General features: G+C 41.2%; 1 protein-coding gene across 3 annotated transcripts in view; it reads right to left on the bottom strand.

Annotated features, from left to right (window-relative positions):
• PIK3CG (phosphatidylinositol-4,5-bisphosphate 3-kinase catalytic subunit gamma) overlaps positions 1 to 16,320 on the bottom strand; it is a 37,403-nt gene extending 21,083 nt beyond the window's left edge. The window contains exons 1-4 of one of the 3 annotated variants that reach the window (XM_013190757.3): positions 15,798 to 16,320; positions 7,236 to 9,251; positions 2,865 to 2,930; positions 2,541 to 2,766 (exon numbers count right to left, since the gene is read on the bottom strand). In XM_013190757.3, coding sequence (XP_013046211.2) covers positions 2,541 to 2,766; positions 2,865 to 2,930; positions 7,236 to 9,239 — 2,296 coding nt within the window. In that variant the 5' untranslated portion in view covers positions 9,240 to 9,251; positions 15,798 to 16,320. Of the gene's footprint in view, positions 1 to 2,540; positions 2,767 to 2,864; positions 2,931 to 7,235; positions 9,252 to 10,529; positions 12,888 to 15,512; positions 15,689 to 15,797 lie in introns of those variants that run through there. The other 2 variants (XM_048068497.2, XM_013190756.3) reach the window with 2 other exon arrangements.
• Positions 16,321 to 16,605: the final 285 nt, after the last annotated feature.

Genomic DNA, 16,605 nt, shown 5'->3' with positions numbered 1-16,605 from the left:
TCAAGCTTTTGAGTCTTCAACTTAAAGCAGTATGCATAATACCATGCACTTTGCTCATCTCAGCTAACGGACATGAGCAATATAAGCAATACATTGGATATTACCCTTTGTTAGGAGAAATACCTGAATGCTACTCCAAAAAAAATTGGAGCTACACAGTAGAGACTGAATATACATGTTCAAGAACTTTTGATGCTAAAAATTAAAAAGTAAAAAAAATAGATTTTAATGAGAAAGCTTGCAATGGACCTGGATATCTAATATATACAAAATTATGACATTTCAAAAGCTGCTATCAAATTAAGAAAGTCAAGCCAAGAAAATTCACAGAATACACATGGGAAATCTATTCTAAATGCTTTTAGAAAAGAAGTACCTAGAAATGCCAGGTGATTGATGTGACTCTGGTTAAAAAAAAAAAAAAAAAAAAGATCTGACAGCAAGATACAGGAACTCATAGTAAAAATTAGGCATTAGCTGATTTTAAAACACAAGTGAAAGCACTTGCTAAAACAATTTCCAGTGTTGACCTAGCTTAAGAACAAAGTACTACGCATTTTAAGAAAAGAAACAGCTGCAAAGGCACATACTTGGAAGACAAATCATCTAATACAGTGGTGATGAAAGCAGACAATCCTATCTAAGCTGGTAATACTATGATCTTAAGAACTTATTTATTATCACTTGTTATGTTTAATTAAAAACAAAGAGATTACACAAAAAGTGAAAGAAAGTTTGATGGCATGATTGCTACTGGAGTACCACAGACCTAAAAGCAATTTAAAAAAAAATCCACAAGCACTTGAGGAAGAAAAATATATACAAGAATTAGAGGAGTCTGCATGACAGAATGAAATGAAACAGTCTAAAGCATTCAGGCTTAAAATATAAATAAATAAGAGCATTAGAAACGATAGGGCAAATAAGCAATGAGCTAAACAAGAAAGTTTAGGAAATACATTTTTAAAAAATTAAGAAGTATAGAATGCCTATAGGAAAAATTATATCCTCAGTAATCTGAGAATAAATTAAACCAGATATGTCATTAGTAGGACAGTCTGAATGAAAGCCTTATTCAGTGGAAATGTCAATTATGTAAGACTTCTCTAACTGTTCTGCTGTAGATTAAATACAGAGATTCTTTAATTTCAAAATCCGGTGGGTGTTAATGTGATTGCTTTCTCTTGAAACTTTTCTTCTTTTCCCACATACCCTTCACAGATAATGCATTATGGAAACCACTGCTGCTACAGACGTACATCTGCAAGGCTGTAAGTTTCTTTCTGAGACATTCGAATCTGACCGAATGTGTTTAGATTATATAGCACTTTCAGATAAATTTATAGTGCTGTTTACAAAGAATACTTCATATGCATTTAGTAAGTCTTGTAATTCACATTATGTGGCAATGTAACTGATATATATTGAAGAATAAATGAATATTTCCCTTTAAATTTCTTTGTGATTTCATGAAGTGTCTTTTTCAAGTGACATAAACAATTTTAGTAACAAAGGCAGTACCCAATGCTCTGTGTTTATACCATGCTTTTGATACAGAAATCTCCAACCCCAAACAATATCTCCTAACAGCCAGTAAGTACAACAGTCAGTTCCTCAGAGGACGCCTCACTTCTCCAGACAAGGTCTGCAAGAACATCTGCATCCTGACCACCACCCCAGCCACCTCTACGTAACCAGAGCAGGAATGACTTTCTGAACCAAGGACTTTGTGGCCTAGAACATACTAGGCTGAACACACAGGAAGAGCTGGTCTCTCTCTACTGCTTTTAGAACTTGAATATTGTCATATGTCTCATGCAGTTAGTCCCAGCTCCAAGCAACTAACAGGAATGATGACAAAAAAGCTTTTAAGGAAGTCAGTAAAACAAAACAAAACAAAAAACCCTGCTTCCAAAGCAGTGCTTACAGGAACTGAAAGCAACAATACCACATTTGTGTCTCACAGGACTCCTATTCATCACATCACAAAGCACCAAAGATGTGCTCTGATTCAGGGCTGATCCACCAGCTTCTTTGTGACCTAGCAGAGACTGTCCTCAACTCCTCCATGGTCTTGCCAAGGGTGTTGGAGTGACTGCTTAGGATAACGCTGTGTTTCTTGGCAAGTGTCATTTTTTGTTCATTTCCAGTTAATGTTTGTGTCCTGGGTTGATTCTTTTTTCAGTGCTGGCACTGAACTAAAGGATATGTTCAAGATCTTAACCTCCCAGTTGCATGGCATGAGGTTCATGAAGATAAGTAAAAGCAGCATGAAAATGTACATTCTACAATATTAATATTCATCCTTTTTGGGGTGGAAAGAGCAAACAAATGTATTATTAGTTCAATCACTATCAACTTACACTGGCATTTTATAAAAAGTAATAACAGCACCCTTTGACTGTCTATGTAGACAGGTATCTACAGCATCATCTATCCATGATTTTTTTTAATAAACAGTACAATTTGATGTCTATATTTTCACACCCAAAGGGAAAAACAACACTATTGCAAATGTAGAAACGCCTGTTAGTGCATACCTTGAGAAGTGACATCATACTTTTCTGCAGAAACCGATTTTATCTCCATTGTGACTTTATGCAGCAATTCAATTACTTGAACCTGTTTCATGAAATCATGTAGCATTGCTTTTCCACAGCCCCTAAGATAGGCTTCTAGGATCACAGCGAATCTCTGCTGGTAGTGCATGGACTGGGCAATCTCGCTTCTTAAAAACCAAAACAAGAAGTGACCGATTCTTTTGTTCTAGAGGTGAAGTAAAACATTACAATTAGCACATGTGACAATTTCTTGACATAATGCCAGGAATTTAGCATGAGTTGGCTGTATTTTAAAGTACTTACTCTCAAACCCCGTTTTAGCAGAAATCTAGCTAATGCACTGTCATGATACGGCTCAAATTTCACAGCCTGAGTAACACAAACAGAGAAGACATGTTAGTAACATATATAAGGCACTTACACTTTATAGTTGCATTTAATACTTTACAGATGACATACAGAACACATTGATGTAAGAGAAGAAACTATAATAAAACAGGCCTTTGGAGAAAACAATGTTGAAGAACAAATAAATGCTTTTTTTTTTTTGTGCTTCATTCAGCAAGCGCCTTCTATCTGCAACAAGTTCTTTTCAGATTTGTTATTGATGGAACAAATAAAAGCAAGGCAGGGACTGGCTAACCAGTGAGACCAATCTGAGCTCACGAATGCCAGTGAAACAACCCAACACCATCTTCAGGCCACAGCAAAAACCAATAAAATCAGAACAGTCTGCAGTCTGGCTGACACAGAGGGCACTTGAAAAGATTATTGCCAAATGAAATTATGTGTTTATAATCATTCTTTAATTAAATTTTTCCATTTGGAAGCACCATTTTTTTGACTAAATCCACCATGTCAGGACTCAGGCACTAGGGTTCGTGGCTGCGATCCCCAGCACTAATAGCAGCAGCAGAGGATGCAGGAGCAGCTTTTCAGCGCACCTCATCTCAGGCTCTCTGCCCTTCAGTCCCTAACGAACCCCACAATGGAAGGAAGGCTCTGATACATACCCTATTCTGGTGGAGTACAACTAAGAGGAAGACTTCACCAGAGCTTTTTTTTTTTTTTTTTAATGACTCTATGAACACAGACCTTTTTTCTCTTCCAACAGCCACTCCCTTCCACCCAAGCCCGCAGATATTTCAATGCTGCTGCCAAAACAGGGTGGAAACAAGAAATCAACAACTTTTTTGAAGTCTCAGGACTGGAATGTTTTTTTACTGTTATTCTCACCCTCACCACAATAACCAAGTGTCTACAAAAAAAGAAAAGACGCCCATCACATGTTCAGGCACTGGGCTGCGGTGGGGAACTTGTCCACTTCAAGTGGGTTTTCCAGCAGCTTCTTTCCTGTTGACCTAAGGAGTCAAGATCCAAGGAGGATCATATTAAGGCTAATGGGGAAGAAAGGTAGGCATGTATATCCTGTGACACAAAAAGGGAAATAAGAAGCAAACAATCTCTGAACAGTCACAAAATCCCTCATGTGGTGAGAGGTGGTTGGTGAATGGCTTCAGGTTCTGGAAACAGCGAGCCAGGAAGCAGGGAGATTAAGGACAAAGGGATGTGCAGAGAGCCTGGTGCGTGTCCTATGCTCAGCTTTCAGAAGCATCAAAGTATGCCAACGTCTAGCGATAGCTATTCAACACAATATAATGGCTCTTTCAAGACCACTCTGCTCTACAGCTTGCAAAGAAGCAACCAAGGCACCAAGAGAGGCCTACAAAATTCATCAAACAAGTCACAGTGTCCTATGAACTCTTAAAAGTACCGCAGCACACAGCTGTATTTTTATGAGTAGTATTAAAATATCAACACTATTTCTGAAATGTAAATATTTTTGTGGGTTTATTCAAGAGGAAAAAAAAAATCAAGCTTTTTCAGTCAACCTTCTAGAATGAAGCAACCCATAAAAAGCTGTGAAGACTTGTTCCTTCCAGCTGCTAAATAACATTCAAGAAAGCCAAGCACCAGACTTGCCCTTCGAGTCTCATAATTCTGCAAGAACTGTCTTGACCACCTCTGCAATACTGTTTTATTTCCCCAAGCAACAACATCTTATTTAGGAAAGATAATGAGAGCTCACAAGCATAAATTGATTACAAGATATATACAACCTTTTACTTTGTCTGTGAGATTATGGCTATGAGGCTGTTTTTGTGTGTTTTTTTTTGTTTTTGTTTTTTTAATAAAAAAATCTTTTCACTGCAATAAGGCACCCAAAAGCAATGATTATTGCATAAATTCAGATGGATTTGCTTACAGGTCCAAGAAAGGCTATCACAAACCTCATTCTGGTATACGTTTTGCTGAATGATCGTAGTGCATATCCCTGAAAAACAACTTCAGAATGAAATACAGCCAAACAACCAGCCATTGTTTCCAAACAAGACCTCCTTATATTAAGGTTGTAAATGTATTTTAACATAAAAGAATACTAGAAAAATGTATTATGACTATCCTTATTACGCTTGTGTTTTAGAAATAATTATTTTAACATATCAATCAAATCTTTCTTTTTTTCTTCACAGAGGCAATTATCAACATTTGAATACCAATAATAAAAGGTAGCCATTAAAAACAAGTCTGCTAGCATTTCATCAGGTCCCTGCATGTCAATGCCTTGTCGATTCACCACCAGAAAACCTTTACTCACTGCCATATACAAGCAGTTCAATCTTTTTTTGTTGGTATTTGTTTTTCAATTGATTTTGCTGTATTTTAACTATCCCAACCATGTTTTATCAACTGCACAGAGAACCACAGACCTTTATAGGAAGTTCAGTGGATTTATTTAGGGCATGACTACTTCTGTTTGGGATAAGCTGGTTGGTAAATAAAATGTTTGATTTCTAGCAGCGCTGGGAGGTAGGATGGGAATATCCTGTGCTCAGTGACATAAGCCATAAAGCTTTCACAAAGGCACACGTGGAAAATGATGACCAGTTTCAGAAGAGACATCTTGGATGTGTCTATCAGAGCAGAGGAATGCCTAACATTCATTCATTCTCTGAAAAGCGTGGATTTTCAAATATGCTGTGGTATCAATGCTCTGCTGCAGGGTGCTGAAGGCCTGTGCTCTGTAATTAGCTACGGAAGAAAAGACAAGAGAGCAGCTGAGAGATGAAAGTTGGGAACTAGTAATTTTTTCCCTTTTGGGGATGACAGTATTTTAATTTCATGATAAGTTTCTCACTGAAAGTGGCACTGTAACATTAAACTACTATGACTTCATGCTACGCTAATTTAATTTACTGTTAGAGAGAGAGATTCTCTTTAAAACTCTCCAGAATTGTATTTCCTGAAAGCAAATCATTTAAAAAAACACATTAAAAAAGATTATTTCCAACCCCCCCTTCTCTTAGGCACTTTGATATGAACCAATCACCATCCCAAACCCCTCATTTGGATACAAAAGCGAATAAAATTGCTGAGCCACACGTAGACTGCAAACCTTGCAGCCAAGCGTATATATAGCAGCAGCTCCGTGGGAGGTCCAATGAGGTAACCACAGCGGTTCCTTTGGTTAATGCATAAGTGCATAAATTCTGCCTGGGGAGCCTAATCTTCAGACAAGCGAAGACAAGGCTAAAAAGGCTTGTTTAAAGCATTACTGATGTGCAGCAAAGTCTGAAAACCTAACTGCATTTTCGCAGTAATCAGGGCTCTCTCGGAGCACACATAAATTAAAAGCCCCATCCCACAGGTTCCCAGGCTGCAGCATTTCCCTTTTTTTTTTTTTTTTTAAATGCCAATTCTGCCCTCTGATTCTTTAAAAAAAAAGTATTTCCTGCTCTGCAGGCTGACAGCCCTTCCATGCGAACCAGAGACCTGTCAGCTCTGGGAAGCCTGCGGAGCCGCCGTGCTCCAGGGGACGCGTTTACCACGAAGGGCTGTGGGGTTACACCTTTCATCAGCCATCAGACTCGACTTCGCCGCTGACAGCCTGCCCAGCTCCAGCACCACTTTGTTGAAAACAAACCGACCAGTTTGCTTGGATAACTGCTATAAACTTTCCAGGCATTTCATCTAGCAGATCGCACACAAAGCACTGCAAATAAATACAGTGGTGACTCATTTCCATTAAAAACATTTTTTTTCACGCAACTTCCCAGAATGAATTAATTTTATGTATGGAGACATAACATCCTTTTATTTACAGTAAAAATTGTTTAGAACCTTCTAAATAAATTTTCCCCCCTTAACAGACCAAGACCATTGCCACATATTACGTAACTACACTGTCATTCTTGACCTAAAATCCAACCTGTTTTTTATTTTGCCTTCACTGTGTTAACATCTGCTTTCTTTCTCTCTACTTTCTCTCTAGAAATTGGTAAAGCTGATCAACAGTTTGTCAGTGCTGTGGGATTCAGACCTGACATGACCAGGGTTAGAGAGCACAGTTGGGATTTCCTCCCAACGTATGCCAACGCTGACAATTTTCAGAAAAACACACTGTTGTAGACACGAGGCAATGGTGCTACAAAACTAATAACATAGACAAAAGATGAAAGTGGAAGGTATGTTTTGGGTTAATTTGGTTAGTACCACTGCTTTGATTAAAGACCAAAGACTTCAAAACCAGGGCCACTTGCAGGCATGGGAATGGTTATGTGGTAATGCAAATATTCTCAGAAGCCAGAGATCAAGAATGCAAATACCCCTTACCTGCACAAGTTGCAAAAGATAATGAAGAACATCATCATCTTCTAAACTTTCCAGTTTTTGAACTGCCATTGCTCGTACATTTTCATCAGAAAAGTTACAGTCCAGAAGTTGCATTGTCAGTCCAACATCTAAAGTGCTTTGATCCCACGCCTCCTTTTTAGCTAGCAACTGGTACGTTTTGGCCACTATTTCTTGTTGTCCCCATTTGACAGAGCTAAGCAGCTTAGGATATGCCTTGGGGTGCTTTATGCTTTCGTATCTAAAGTGCCACAACAGTTCTTTGTCCTCCGGAGAAAGTGGGTTAAGCGGGTCAGTTGCGATGATCTCTTCAAGTTGCTTGCGAAGCTGGTTGGGCATTTCAGCTCGAGTCCTGTCCCCTTGGGAGTCAGATGTTATCCTGTGCTTGGGCAAGGCAATTGGGTGACAATACTTGTCCAGCACAATAGAGATGGCCATGGAGTTTTCTTTATCTGGATTAGTTGCCGATGTGAGTTTGTCTGCATTGATACTTCCTTGTTCTTCCCCCTTGCCTGGGATTTTCCACATGTGGAGCACATACTCCCCACTTCGTAGCAGGAAACGGTGATCTATCAGCAGAAGATTTACATAATAGAGAAGCTGGGTTTTGCATTTCGAATCGGAGTTGGGGGAGTCATGAGACTGAAGGTTCGTCTTTGTGGACAATCCCTGTGCTTTACCACAGTATATCTGAAGATTCAGGAGTGCTCCCTTAGGCAAATCCTTGATTTTGATATCAAACTCCAACCAGATATTCCACAGAACCTCCTCAGTAAAAGGCTTCGAGGAAGTCCTCCTCTGCGAAAGGAGCTGTTGCCCGTGTTGAATGTTAGCCTCAACAAACACCGTAAGATCAGTATTTCTTGGTAAAACTGGGATATCAATGCCAATTATTTTCACCCTAAATTTCCTGTTACAATCCCACAAAGAGATAGTGAAGACCCTCTCGTGATCTTTTCCGTCTATCGTCAATTGCTCATGATACCCTGTAACTCCTGTACAGTCATCCACCAATGGCCACTCCTCCTTCTGAACCTCATCCTCGCTTGGGTCGGGGGGGTTGTCTAACACCAAGTGGATTTCTTCCCCATTCTTAAGGCATTGTCTTATCCAGTGAAAATCTTTGATTGGTGTCTCTCCAGTAATGTACTCATCCCTGCCACAAATCCTGAGAACGAAATCCAATTCGCTGTGATCTTCAGGAATATCCATCAAAGATTTCTTCTTTGCCATTTTTGTGAAAAAGCTATGGAGAATCATATCTGGAGTGTCATCTATTGACACTTTAATTTTTTGGCTAGTTGTTCCTCTATGTATGATTATGAAAATGTTATTATTAGTGATCTTCTTAAACAAATATTCTGGGAGTGGCTTAGATGTAGTCCATGGGTGCATCGCATACAATTTAGGATCCCTGCAGGCTACCTCTATCATTCGTGGAGTGACTAATCTGCGGCGGGTAAATTCTAGTTCATCATCATGCACGTTGCTCACATCGGTAACATCATACCCAATTAAATTGTTAAGCTGCCGCTGAAATTCCTGAACTTCTTCTGATGGTTTTTGTTTCTGGACAACGTATATCTTGCCTACCTTCTTCTGTAACACTTTCCAGTACAGTATGCAGTCTAAGGTCTGTAATACTTGATGCTTATCATAAATTTCATACCATTGCCCCTTCTTCTGATACTGGAGAATGAACTGATCCGGGGTGAATGCATGGTAGAAGTCTGTGGTTTGGCTCATCTCTATTGCACGCATCCAAATCTGTGCTTTCATTTGCTCAACTGTACAGTTTCCAGCTATTTCGAGTAACATCATTTCCGGTATTTTAGTATGTTTATTGCTTGTAGGTAAAATGAACTCAATGGCTATCAGTTCCATTGAAGACAAATTACTTGATGTACAATAAGGTTTCATTCTTCTTCTCCTTCGTTTGTTTTCCTCTCTCATAACAACAGGCTGTTCATAATCCCCCAACTCCATGCCAGAAGAAATCTAGCAAAACATAGGAATATTTGATTATTTTCTCATCTACATTTACTGTTTTCTTTTTTTTTTTTAATTCTTTGTAATTAAAATCACAGGCCAGTCCAAATCCTGCTGTATGTTTTTTAGGTTTCCTCTTTCCCTTAATTTCTGGTCATAAAAACTTGATTTATATAAACCACTCCAGACGTAATCTATTCAATTCAAAACCAAATATAAAAAAAAAAAAAACAATGATTAAGTAATTGAAATAGAGCTTTTAAACAGCCTTTCCAGATTTCACTAAGAATAAGCGGTCTGACTGTATATTTCTGCCATACTGACTTGCTCTTGCTTCTCTTTAATCAAATTGATTCTTCTGCTGCTTCTCCTGTTTTGATGTTGTTGGTATTAACATAAGTGGATTTTCATAGAAATCAAAAGACACATTAATGTGTACGAGCACAACACTATCCTACCAAGCTCTAGGAAAGGCTGAAATGAACAAACCAAACACTTCATTTGCAGACTGGACAGAAGTGAGCCTACTCCCATTTTCCTCTGCCTCTCTTCTTAGTGATGAGGAATAAGGATTTACAAAAAATCCCCTAAGATTCAAAAGTCTAGTTCTTCAGACAATTGTTTAATATGCATCTAAATTCACGCCTAGCGTCCTTAGATGTGCTTTTTAAAAATAAATCAATTCACCAGACTGGTAACACCCAACCATTTCAAAAGCTAGGACTTCGATTATAAACTATTACTTTGTTTCAGAAGAAAAAACTCCCTAAGTGGAGCGTTGGAACTAGATGATTTTAAGGTGCTTTCCAACTCAACCCATTCTATGATTCTATAACATTTTATTACCCTATGCATCCCATCACACCTAAACCAGCTGTAAAACTATTTTGAATGTCAGTAGTTTGCCGTATTGGGTTTCAGTAAAAAAAAAGAAGTTCACTGTTAATCTCCATTAAACAATATTAAAGTGGAAGTTATTCACCAAGAGCCTGGGAGAGGAAGGCAGCGTTGGTCGGATGCACTCGCACAAGCTGAGTAAAGTTAAGTTACAGCGATACATGAACATCTTTTTCAGATAACGTTTTTTACAAAAAATCTTCCTCTAACTGCTGCAAAAACTCAAATACGCCATCGTAACAATGCCCTAGCAGATAACAGAACAAGAAGATAAAAATATCTTAAACTGAAACAATATAACCTGCTAACGAAAATTATTTTTTCAAGTCCCGGAAAGCAAACAACCGTGGACACCACCTTTATCACTAACAAAACACAAGGAAATATTACCTGCTTATCAAATAAAGGCTGAATTGCTGAAGACGACTCATTTGTTTAATTTCTGAAGTTCCTTTTTTTTTTTTTTAAAGGAAGATCATTCACACAAAAAATTCTTTGTTTAAGCTGTTCTGCTTTTCTTGCTCGCCCTCCTATCCAGATGCAAAGGAAGTGCTGCACTTACCAGGAAGGAAGTTTTAACCAAGTTGATTATACATACGATTGCTCATTTTTTAAAAAAGTCAGAATGCTTTTCCTGTTACAACAGTAAAAATACATTTGCAGTATAGCAATTTAATTTTAACACACATGCATACAAGACATGCTTACAGCCTGTCTTTAGCACGGGCACAGACTGCTAAAAATAATTTGGGTGGTAAAACTGATGAATCTAAATAAAACATTTTTAAAATAGTGTGAGGATAAAATATATTTTAGGGAACCTAACTACATTACAAGAGTCGAATAAATACTACTAGATAAAAGAAAGCAATTTGCAATGTTTCCTTATTTTTATTTGCATGGTGGTCCTTGAGGGCCTTTGAGGACTCCCAACTTAAATTATTTACAGTTTTTTAAGCCAATCTTTGTACAAACATCACATGAAGATGGTATATTCCCAGCATCTTGCATGGTAGCCTCATTGACAGAACCACTGGGCAGTCTTCCTCCGCGTACTTTAACTCATCCAGTTATGATTACAAACACCCAGTGAAACCCATTGGAAATTATGACGTAAGATTTGGAAAGAATTTAAATTATGGACTTTCAACCTTAATTCTTGTGATGAACTACAACATGAAGAGCTGTTCCTTTGCCAAAAAAAATCCCTACAGGAAAGGATTTGGGAAAGCAATTTCAAATCAGAAAGGAAAGACAGAAAAAACTCCAATCTTACTCTTTCCCCTATGATTTTTCCAGAGAAATAGTGACTATTTTGAAGAGCAATAAGTAAATGCATGCTACAAAAATGATGACTTTAAGAAAAAGAAAAAAATACAAGACAACTGAAAGATATTTTAGCAACAGTGAAGTGATGGTGTCTTTTTTTTTTTTTTTTACGATACACTTTTTATCTCATTAGACACCACCCTTACTAAAAAGAAAAAAACAACTCCCTCTGTATAGGCAAAAAAAATCTGATAGCTTCTTACCACCTCTAATGTGCCGTGCACAACCTCTGAAATTACCACTTTGCCAAGGTTAAGAAAAGAAAATACTCTCCAGAGTACGTAACTCTTCTTACTTCTAGCACTGTTTTGCTTGGCAGCTAAGACTGATTTCTTTTTAGAGATTATATTTTCTTTTCTACAATATTTCTGGAAGTGAGTTTGGGGAAAACACACCCTGTCCCAGCTACCTTTATGTTCTGGAGTCATTATTTGAAATTTCTCAAGGAACTTGCGAAGGTGCCCTGGATATTTTGCCACTGCCACGAGATCTACCAGTTTAGGCAAAAACATCTCCAGAACTCATCATTTGGGCACGTGCAGCCCATTAGCTCTCATCAGCTGCAGCCTCCGCAGGATCCCAGCACTGCATATGACTTTCCTCCCCACTGTGCCTCCTGGCTGAAAAAATGCGCATGGTGCTGGAAAACTTGAGCACTCACCCTTCAGCCTCAACAGCAGTGCCAAAGATGGTGGAGGAGAAGGAGCAGCCAGTATGAAATACAAAGGAAATGGAGCTGGAGGTGTAGGAAAAGAAATAGAGCAATGTTGAAGGGGGAAATGGGTTTGCAAAACCTATGTTTTGACATTCCCTGACTTTGCAGCACTCTTGTAGAGTCTGTATTTTGAAGTATAATATCTAAAACGCATAATACAGTCAGGAATTTCATGTAGGTTTCTTCATTTAAACATAAGCTACCAGCAGCATGACTTTTCATGCCAAGAGGTAACATAGTTTTATCACAAATACCTCTCATTCCAGCAGTCCCTGTGCTGACCTTTCAAGTAAAACTAGACTTGTTACAGTTTCGTAGGCTTTTTGCCAGACCTAGGACAGCATGCCTGTTTAAAATGTCCTAATTTTGCCACCATATGACATGCACATAAGGAAAAACTTATCAAACACATACAGATATATTCCATCTCCTGCTAAACTGTTCTAGTTCTTCTCCATTGATCATGACTATCAAGATGTTCAAATGAAGCATCTCTACCTCAGGCAGCAGAGAATTACCCTGTACGCTGCTCAACTGCTGTAATTATTTGACAGTTTCATCCACTTAAAAAGTCCAGGAGAGCAATACTGTGAGAGGATGAGATATTCCCAGCAAACTGCATCAGCTACAATGCAAAACGTGTGATGCTTGTGCAACTGCCCATACAAGATGCTCTTCTCCCACATTCATTCGGATTGTGACCTGCCGTGTCTAGTCCAATCTAGACGTCCAGCACCATCCCCAGTCCAGCTCTGAACCTTCTTCGTGAGCTTCAGCAGCCAGTTTTTGGACCAGTGACCATCTCTAACCTCTGTCCCTGTCAGACCAGTGACCATCTCTAACCTCTGTCTCTGCAATGACAGACAGAAAAGAGTCCCCATTCTTACAGTGACGCCAAAATCGTACCTATTTCTTGCTAATCCATGTGTGGGCAAGGCCCAAATGTATTTCCTCATTCATATGCGTCAGAAAACTTTTATAACTGAAAATCATTTAAAATAACTTCCTAAAACCTTTGTCATGCCGACGCATTACTTCCAGTATTGACTTTTGCATATGCCTATTGCAACAACGCCAAGAAAAAGATTTTAAAAAATCAACTCTTTTTTTTTTTTTTTCAAATTCTTACAAGCCTCCACAATTTTGAATTTCCCTGTATCAGGAGAAGTGTCCCACCGCTGGCCCGTGAATCCTGATGGGGTGCAATGGAGCGGGAGGAGGTGGGCCTGTAAAAGGTAACAAAGAAAAGCAAACAGGCTCGCCTTCGTCTCCCATCACGGTCCTATCTCACCACTCAGCTCAGCAAACTGATCACAGCAGCAACAGAAAAAATTGGTTAATTTTCAGCTGGATCAGTTCCTTGATCTTACTCATCACTTGCAGGAGTGGTAGGGCAGGGAAGGGAAAAGAAGGGAGGGGAATGGAACCAGCGCTGGTCAGGGTAACCGAGACTGAAACATTCGCAGCGGGATTAGGAGATTCATGAGTAAACTTGTTAAGTGATTTGATAACACTGGTTGAAATGTGCTTTAAAAAGACAATGTGGTATTATCGTGGGTTACTTCATACATTCTGCTACCAAATTTTTTTTTTTTTAAATCAATGGATCTTTCAAACTTCAATGCCTGGTTAGGATTGTGTTAGATTTTTACTAGTTGTTTATTCTTTACTAGTTACTCTAATGCTTTTTTTTTTTCTTACTAGTTTCTGCTTGTGGTTTAATCCACCATGTGAAAAACAGAAATTAGTGTTTTGATTTTAGTGTTAACTCCTTCCCAGACAATATAGCTTACAAGAAAATAGGCGCTATCAGAGAAAGAATTACCTCATGCACACGTTATGCAAATATAATAATAATCCATTTACATTCACGCTTTCAGATAAAGCTAGCTTTCAAGATAAACGCAGAAAATGACATGACCCAAAGGTTTCCAAGTAACAAACTACATCTACTTGCCAGCATTGTTCTGTAGGAGACTGCTTTGCATTTGCTAGATAATAGTAAAATTTATCTCCCTAATGTATGTATTATGATGCAGCCCCAAACTACACAGACAGCACACAGCACTAACACATTAAGCATAAACACAACTACAAAAACTGTTTTGCTTAGTTTTTTTTGTCAAATCCGCTAGCAACTACTAACTTTCAAGGGAACTGAAACAATGCAGGTTCCCATTAGCTAGTAAACTTCACCAATAATACAGTCGTGTTCTTCATCAGAAAGTATACTAATCAGCAGACACACCTTAACACCTCCGTCAGAAGTCTGTACAGGGAAGCAGACTGCAATATTGCTAGGGCCGTAATATTTTCAGGACCCCCCTATCTGCACTACAAACCTCTGCACACTTCGGTTTCTTCTAAAGGTATCTACTTGGGATAGATACCCCAAATCAAACCAAAGCTTCCAGCTGGTTCCAAAAATTTGGATAGGGAGTTTGGCAGAGTTCTGGCTGTGTACGTGACAGGTGATCCAGCTTTAAACCAGTACTTTACGGAGCCCGAAAGCACAGAGACCACAGCTATGGTTCCTGCAGTGACCCTGTTAGGATGCAGCCTATCCTTTGAAGTTGTGCTCATTTTTCCAAATACCGATCTTTAACTGCATGATCTGATTTTTTACACCGAAATCCAACTCCTGAACGCCCTAAGCGACGCCTTCAGACATTTTTTTGGTCAGGGAAGGTTTTATGGTATACACGAGCCGGGTAGACACGAGAGATTCTTATTTGTCAGATGAGGAAATACAGTTATTTATTGTCTAGGAGCTGCGTCGCAGCAGAGCTGACTCAAGATCTTAAGACCAGCGGGAACAGCCCCGTTCAGCTCGCACTGCTCGGTTCAGCGTATGAACAGCTGTTTTTAGCAGGCTTAGCATCAAACCTGTGACTCCTCTTTGGGCCACGACCAAGGCCGCGACGAGCGAAGCCCCAGCCGACCTAAGGCTGACTCAGCCCTTCCCTGGGAGGCTGAGACGCCGGCTGACGACTCCCCACACCCTCTGCAGGGGGTCTCGGGGCCAGGAGCCTCCCCTGCGCCCCGGCACGGCGGGGAGCAGCGGCCCGGGGCTGCGCCTTCCCCCGGCCCCGGGCGGAGCGGGGCCCCCGCCCTGAGATGGCGGCCGGCGCCGTGCGCCCGCGGGGGCCGCTGCTGCGAGCGGGGCAAACCCCGCGGCCGCCACCTCCACCGCCGCCACCTCCGGGGGCCGGGCAGGGCCGGGCCGCGGAGCTGCGAGACCCCGGCGGTCCCCTGCGAGGCTCGGCCGCGGCGGGCAGCGCCGGCCTGGGGCAGGGTCCGGCGGCGCCCCCCGGGACGGAGCTACTCACCGCAGCGGCGGGGCCGCGGCCGGGCTCCGCGCAGGTGCTTTCCTCTCAGCGGGAAGCGGAGCGGGCCGGCGGCCGGGCGGGAGGCTCCATGGCCGGCGGGAGGCAGCTCCGGAGCCGCCGCCAATCACACGGCGGACGAAGAGGGAACCGGCGCTGGGGCCTCCCCGCCCCGCTCGGCCCGGCCCCGGCCCCGGCCCCGGCCCCGGGCTCTGCGGGTTCCCCGTCCCGTCCCGTCCCGTCCCGTCCCGTCCCGCACACCGAGGCGAGGACGAGGCTGGTCCTTACCGGGGCTTGCCTGGGCTGTCCTCGAAAAGCCCTGGCGATGGTGGTCTGGTGGTCTGCTCCACTGCTCCGTGGCCTTCTCCTTCGGAAAGGCTTTCATGCTGTCTGATTAGATGTCTACTTTTGCAGGATTAGCCTCTTACTTGTCTTATCCCCCCACACTCCCTCTTTTTTTATTTTTTTTCCTTTTTTTCCAGCTACTTTTTATTTGAAGGCGCTGGATTCTTGCTTTTCTGCTAGCCTCTCATCTCCAGGCCCCGCACCCTGTCTCTCTGCCTTTTGGTCGTCTTCCTCAGCCCCCTGGCGATTCCTGTAGCCTGCCCCTGGGCTCCTGCCAAAGGGGCCGCATCGGCTTTGGAAGGCGCTGCTCTGAACTGGACATCGTAGTACTCCAGCTACGGCCTTGCCAAGGCTGCCCGCAGCAGGAGTATTAATTCATCAGCCTTCCAGAGCCAGGACTCAAAATGCAGCACAGGCATAACCGTTCACTTCCAACTCAAACAAACAGCACCCCGTCACAACCCGTTCGCTCCCCTGGCTGCTGCCTGTTCGGCTCTGAAAGGAGCTGAGCATTTGTATCTCCTCACCTCTGCTTTGAAACGGATAACAAAATTATTTCAGTGGTTGTACCGAGACCTTTTCTGACCTTGATCTTGCAATGAGACTCAGAGGTGAACTCTGTGTGGCAAACAGCCCACATGCTTGCCCTGAACGACATGCTGACGGAAGGTGACATCTTCAGGGAGTGCTTGACAAGCCCATAGATTTCCACACAGGCTATAAAAGGGAATCTGAATTTTCTGTGTGCACT

Source organism: Anser cygnoides, chromosome 1 (genome assembly GCF_040182565.1).
Source record: "Anser cygnoides isolate HZ-2024a breed goose chromosome 1, Taihu_goose_T2T_genome, whole genome shotgun sequence".
In the NCBI taxonomy this organism is placed as follows: Eukaryota; Metazoa; Chordata; class Aves; order Anseriformes; family Anatidae; genus Anser; species Anser cygnoides.
This window is presented reverse-complemented; position numbering and strand designations above follow the sequence as displayed.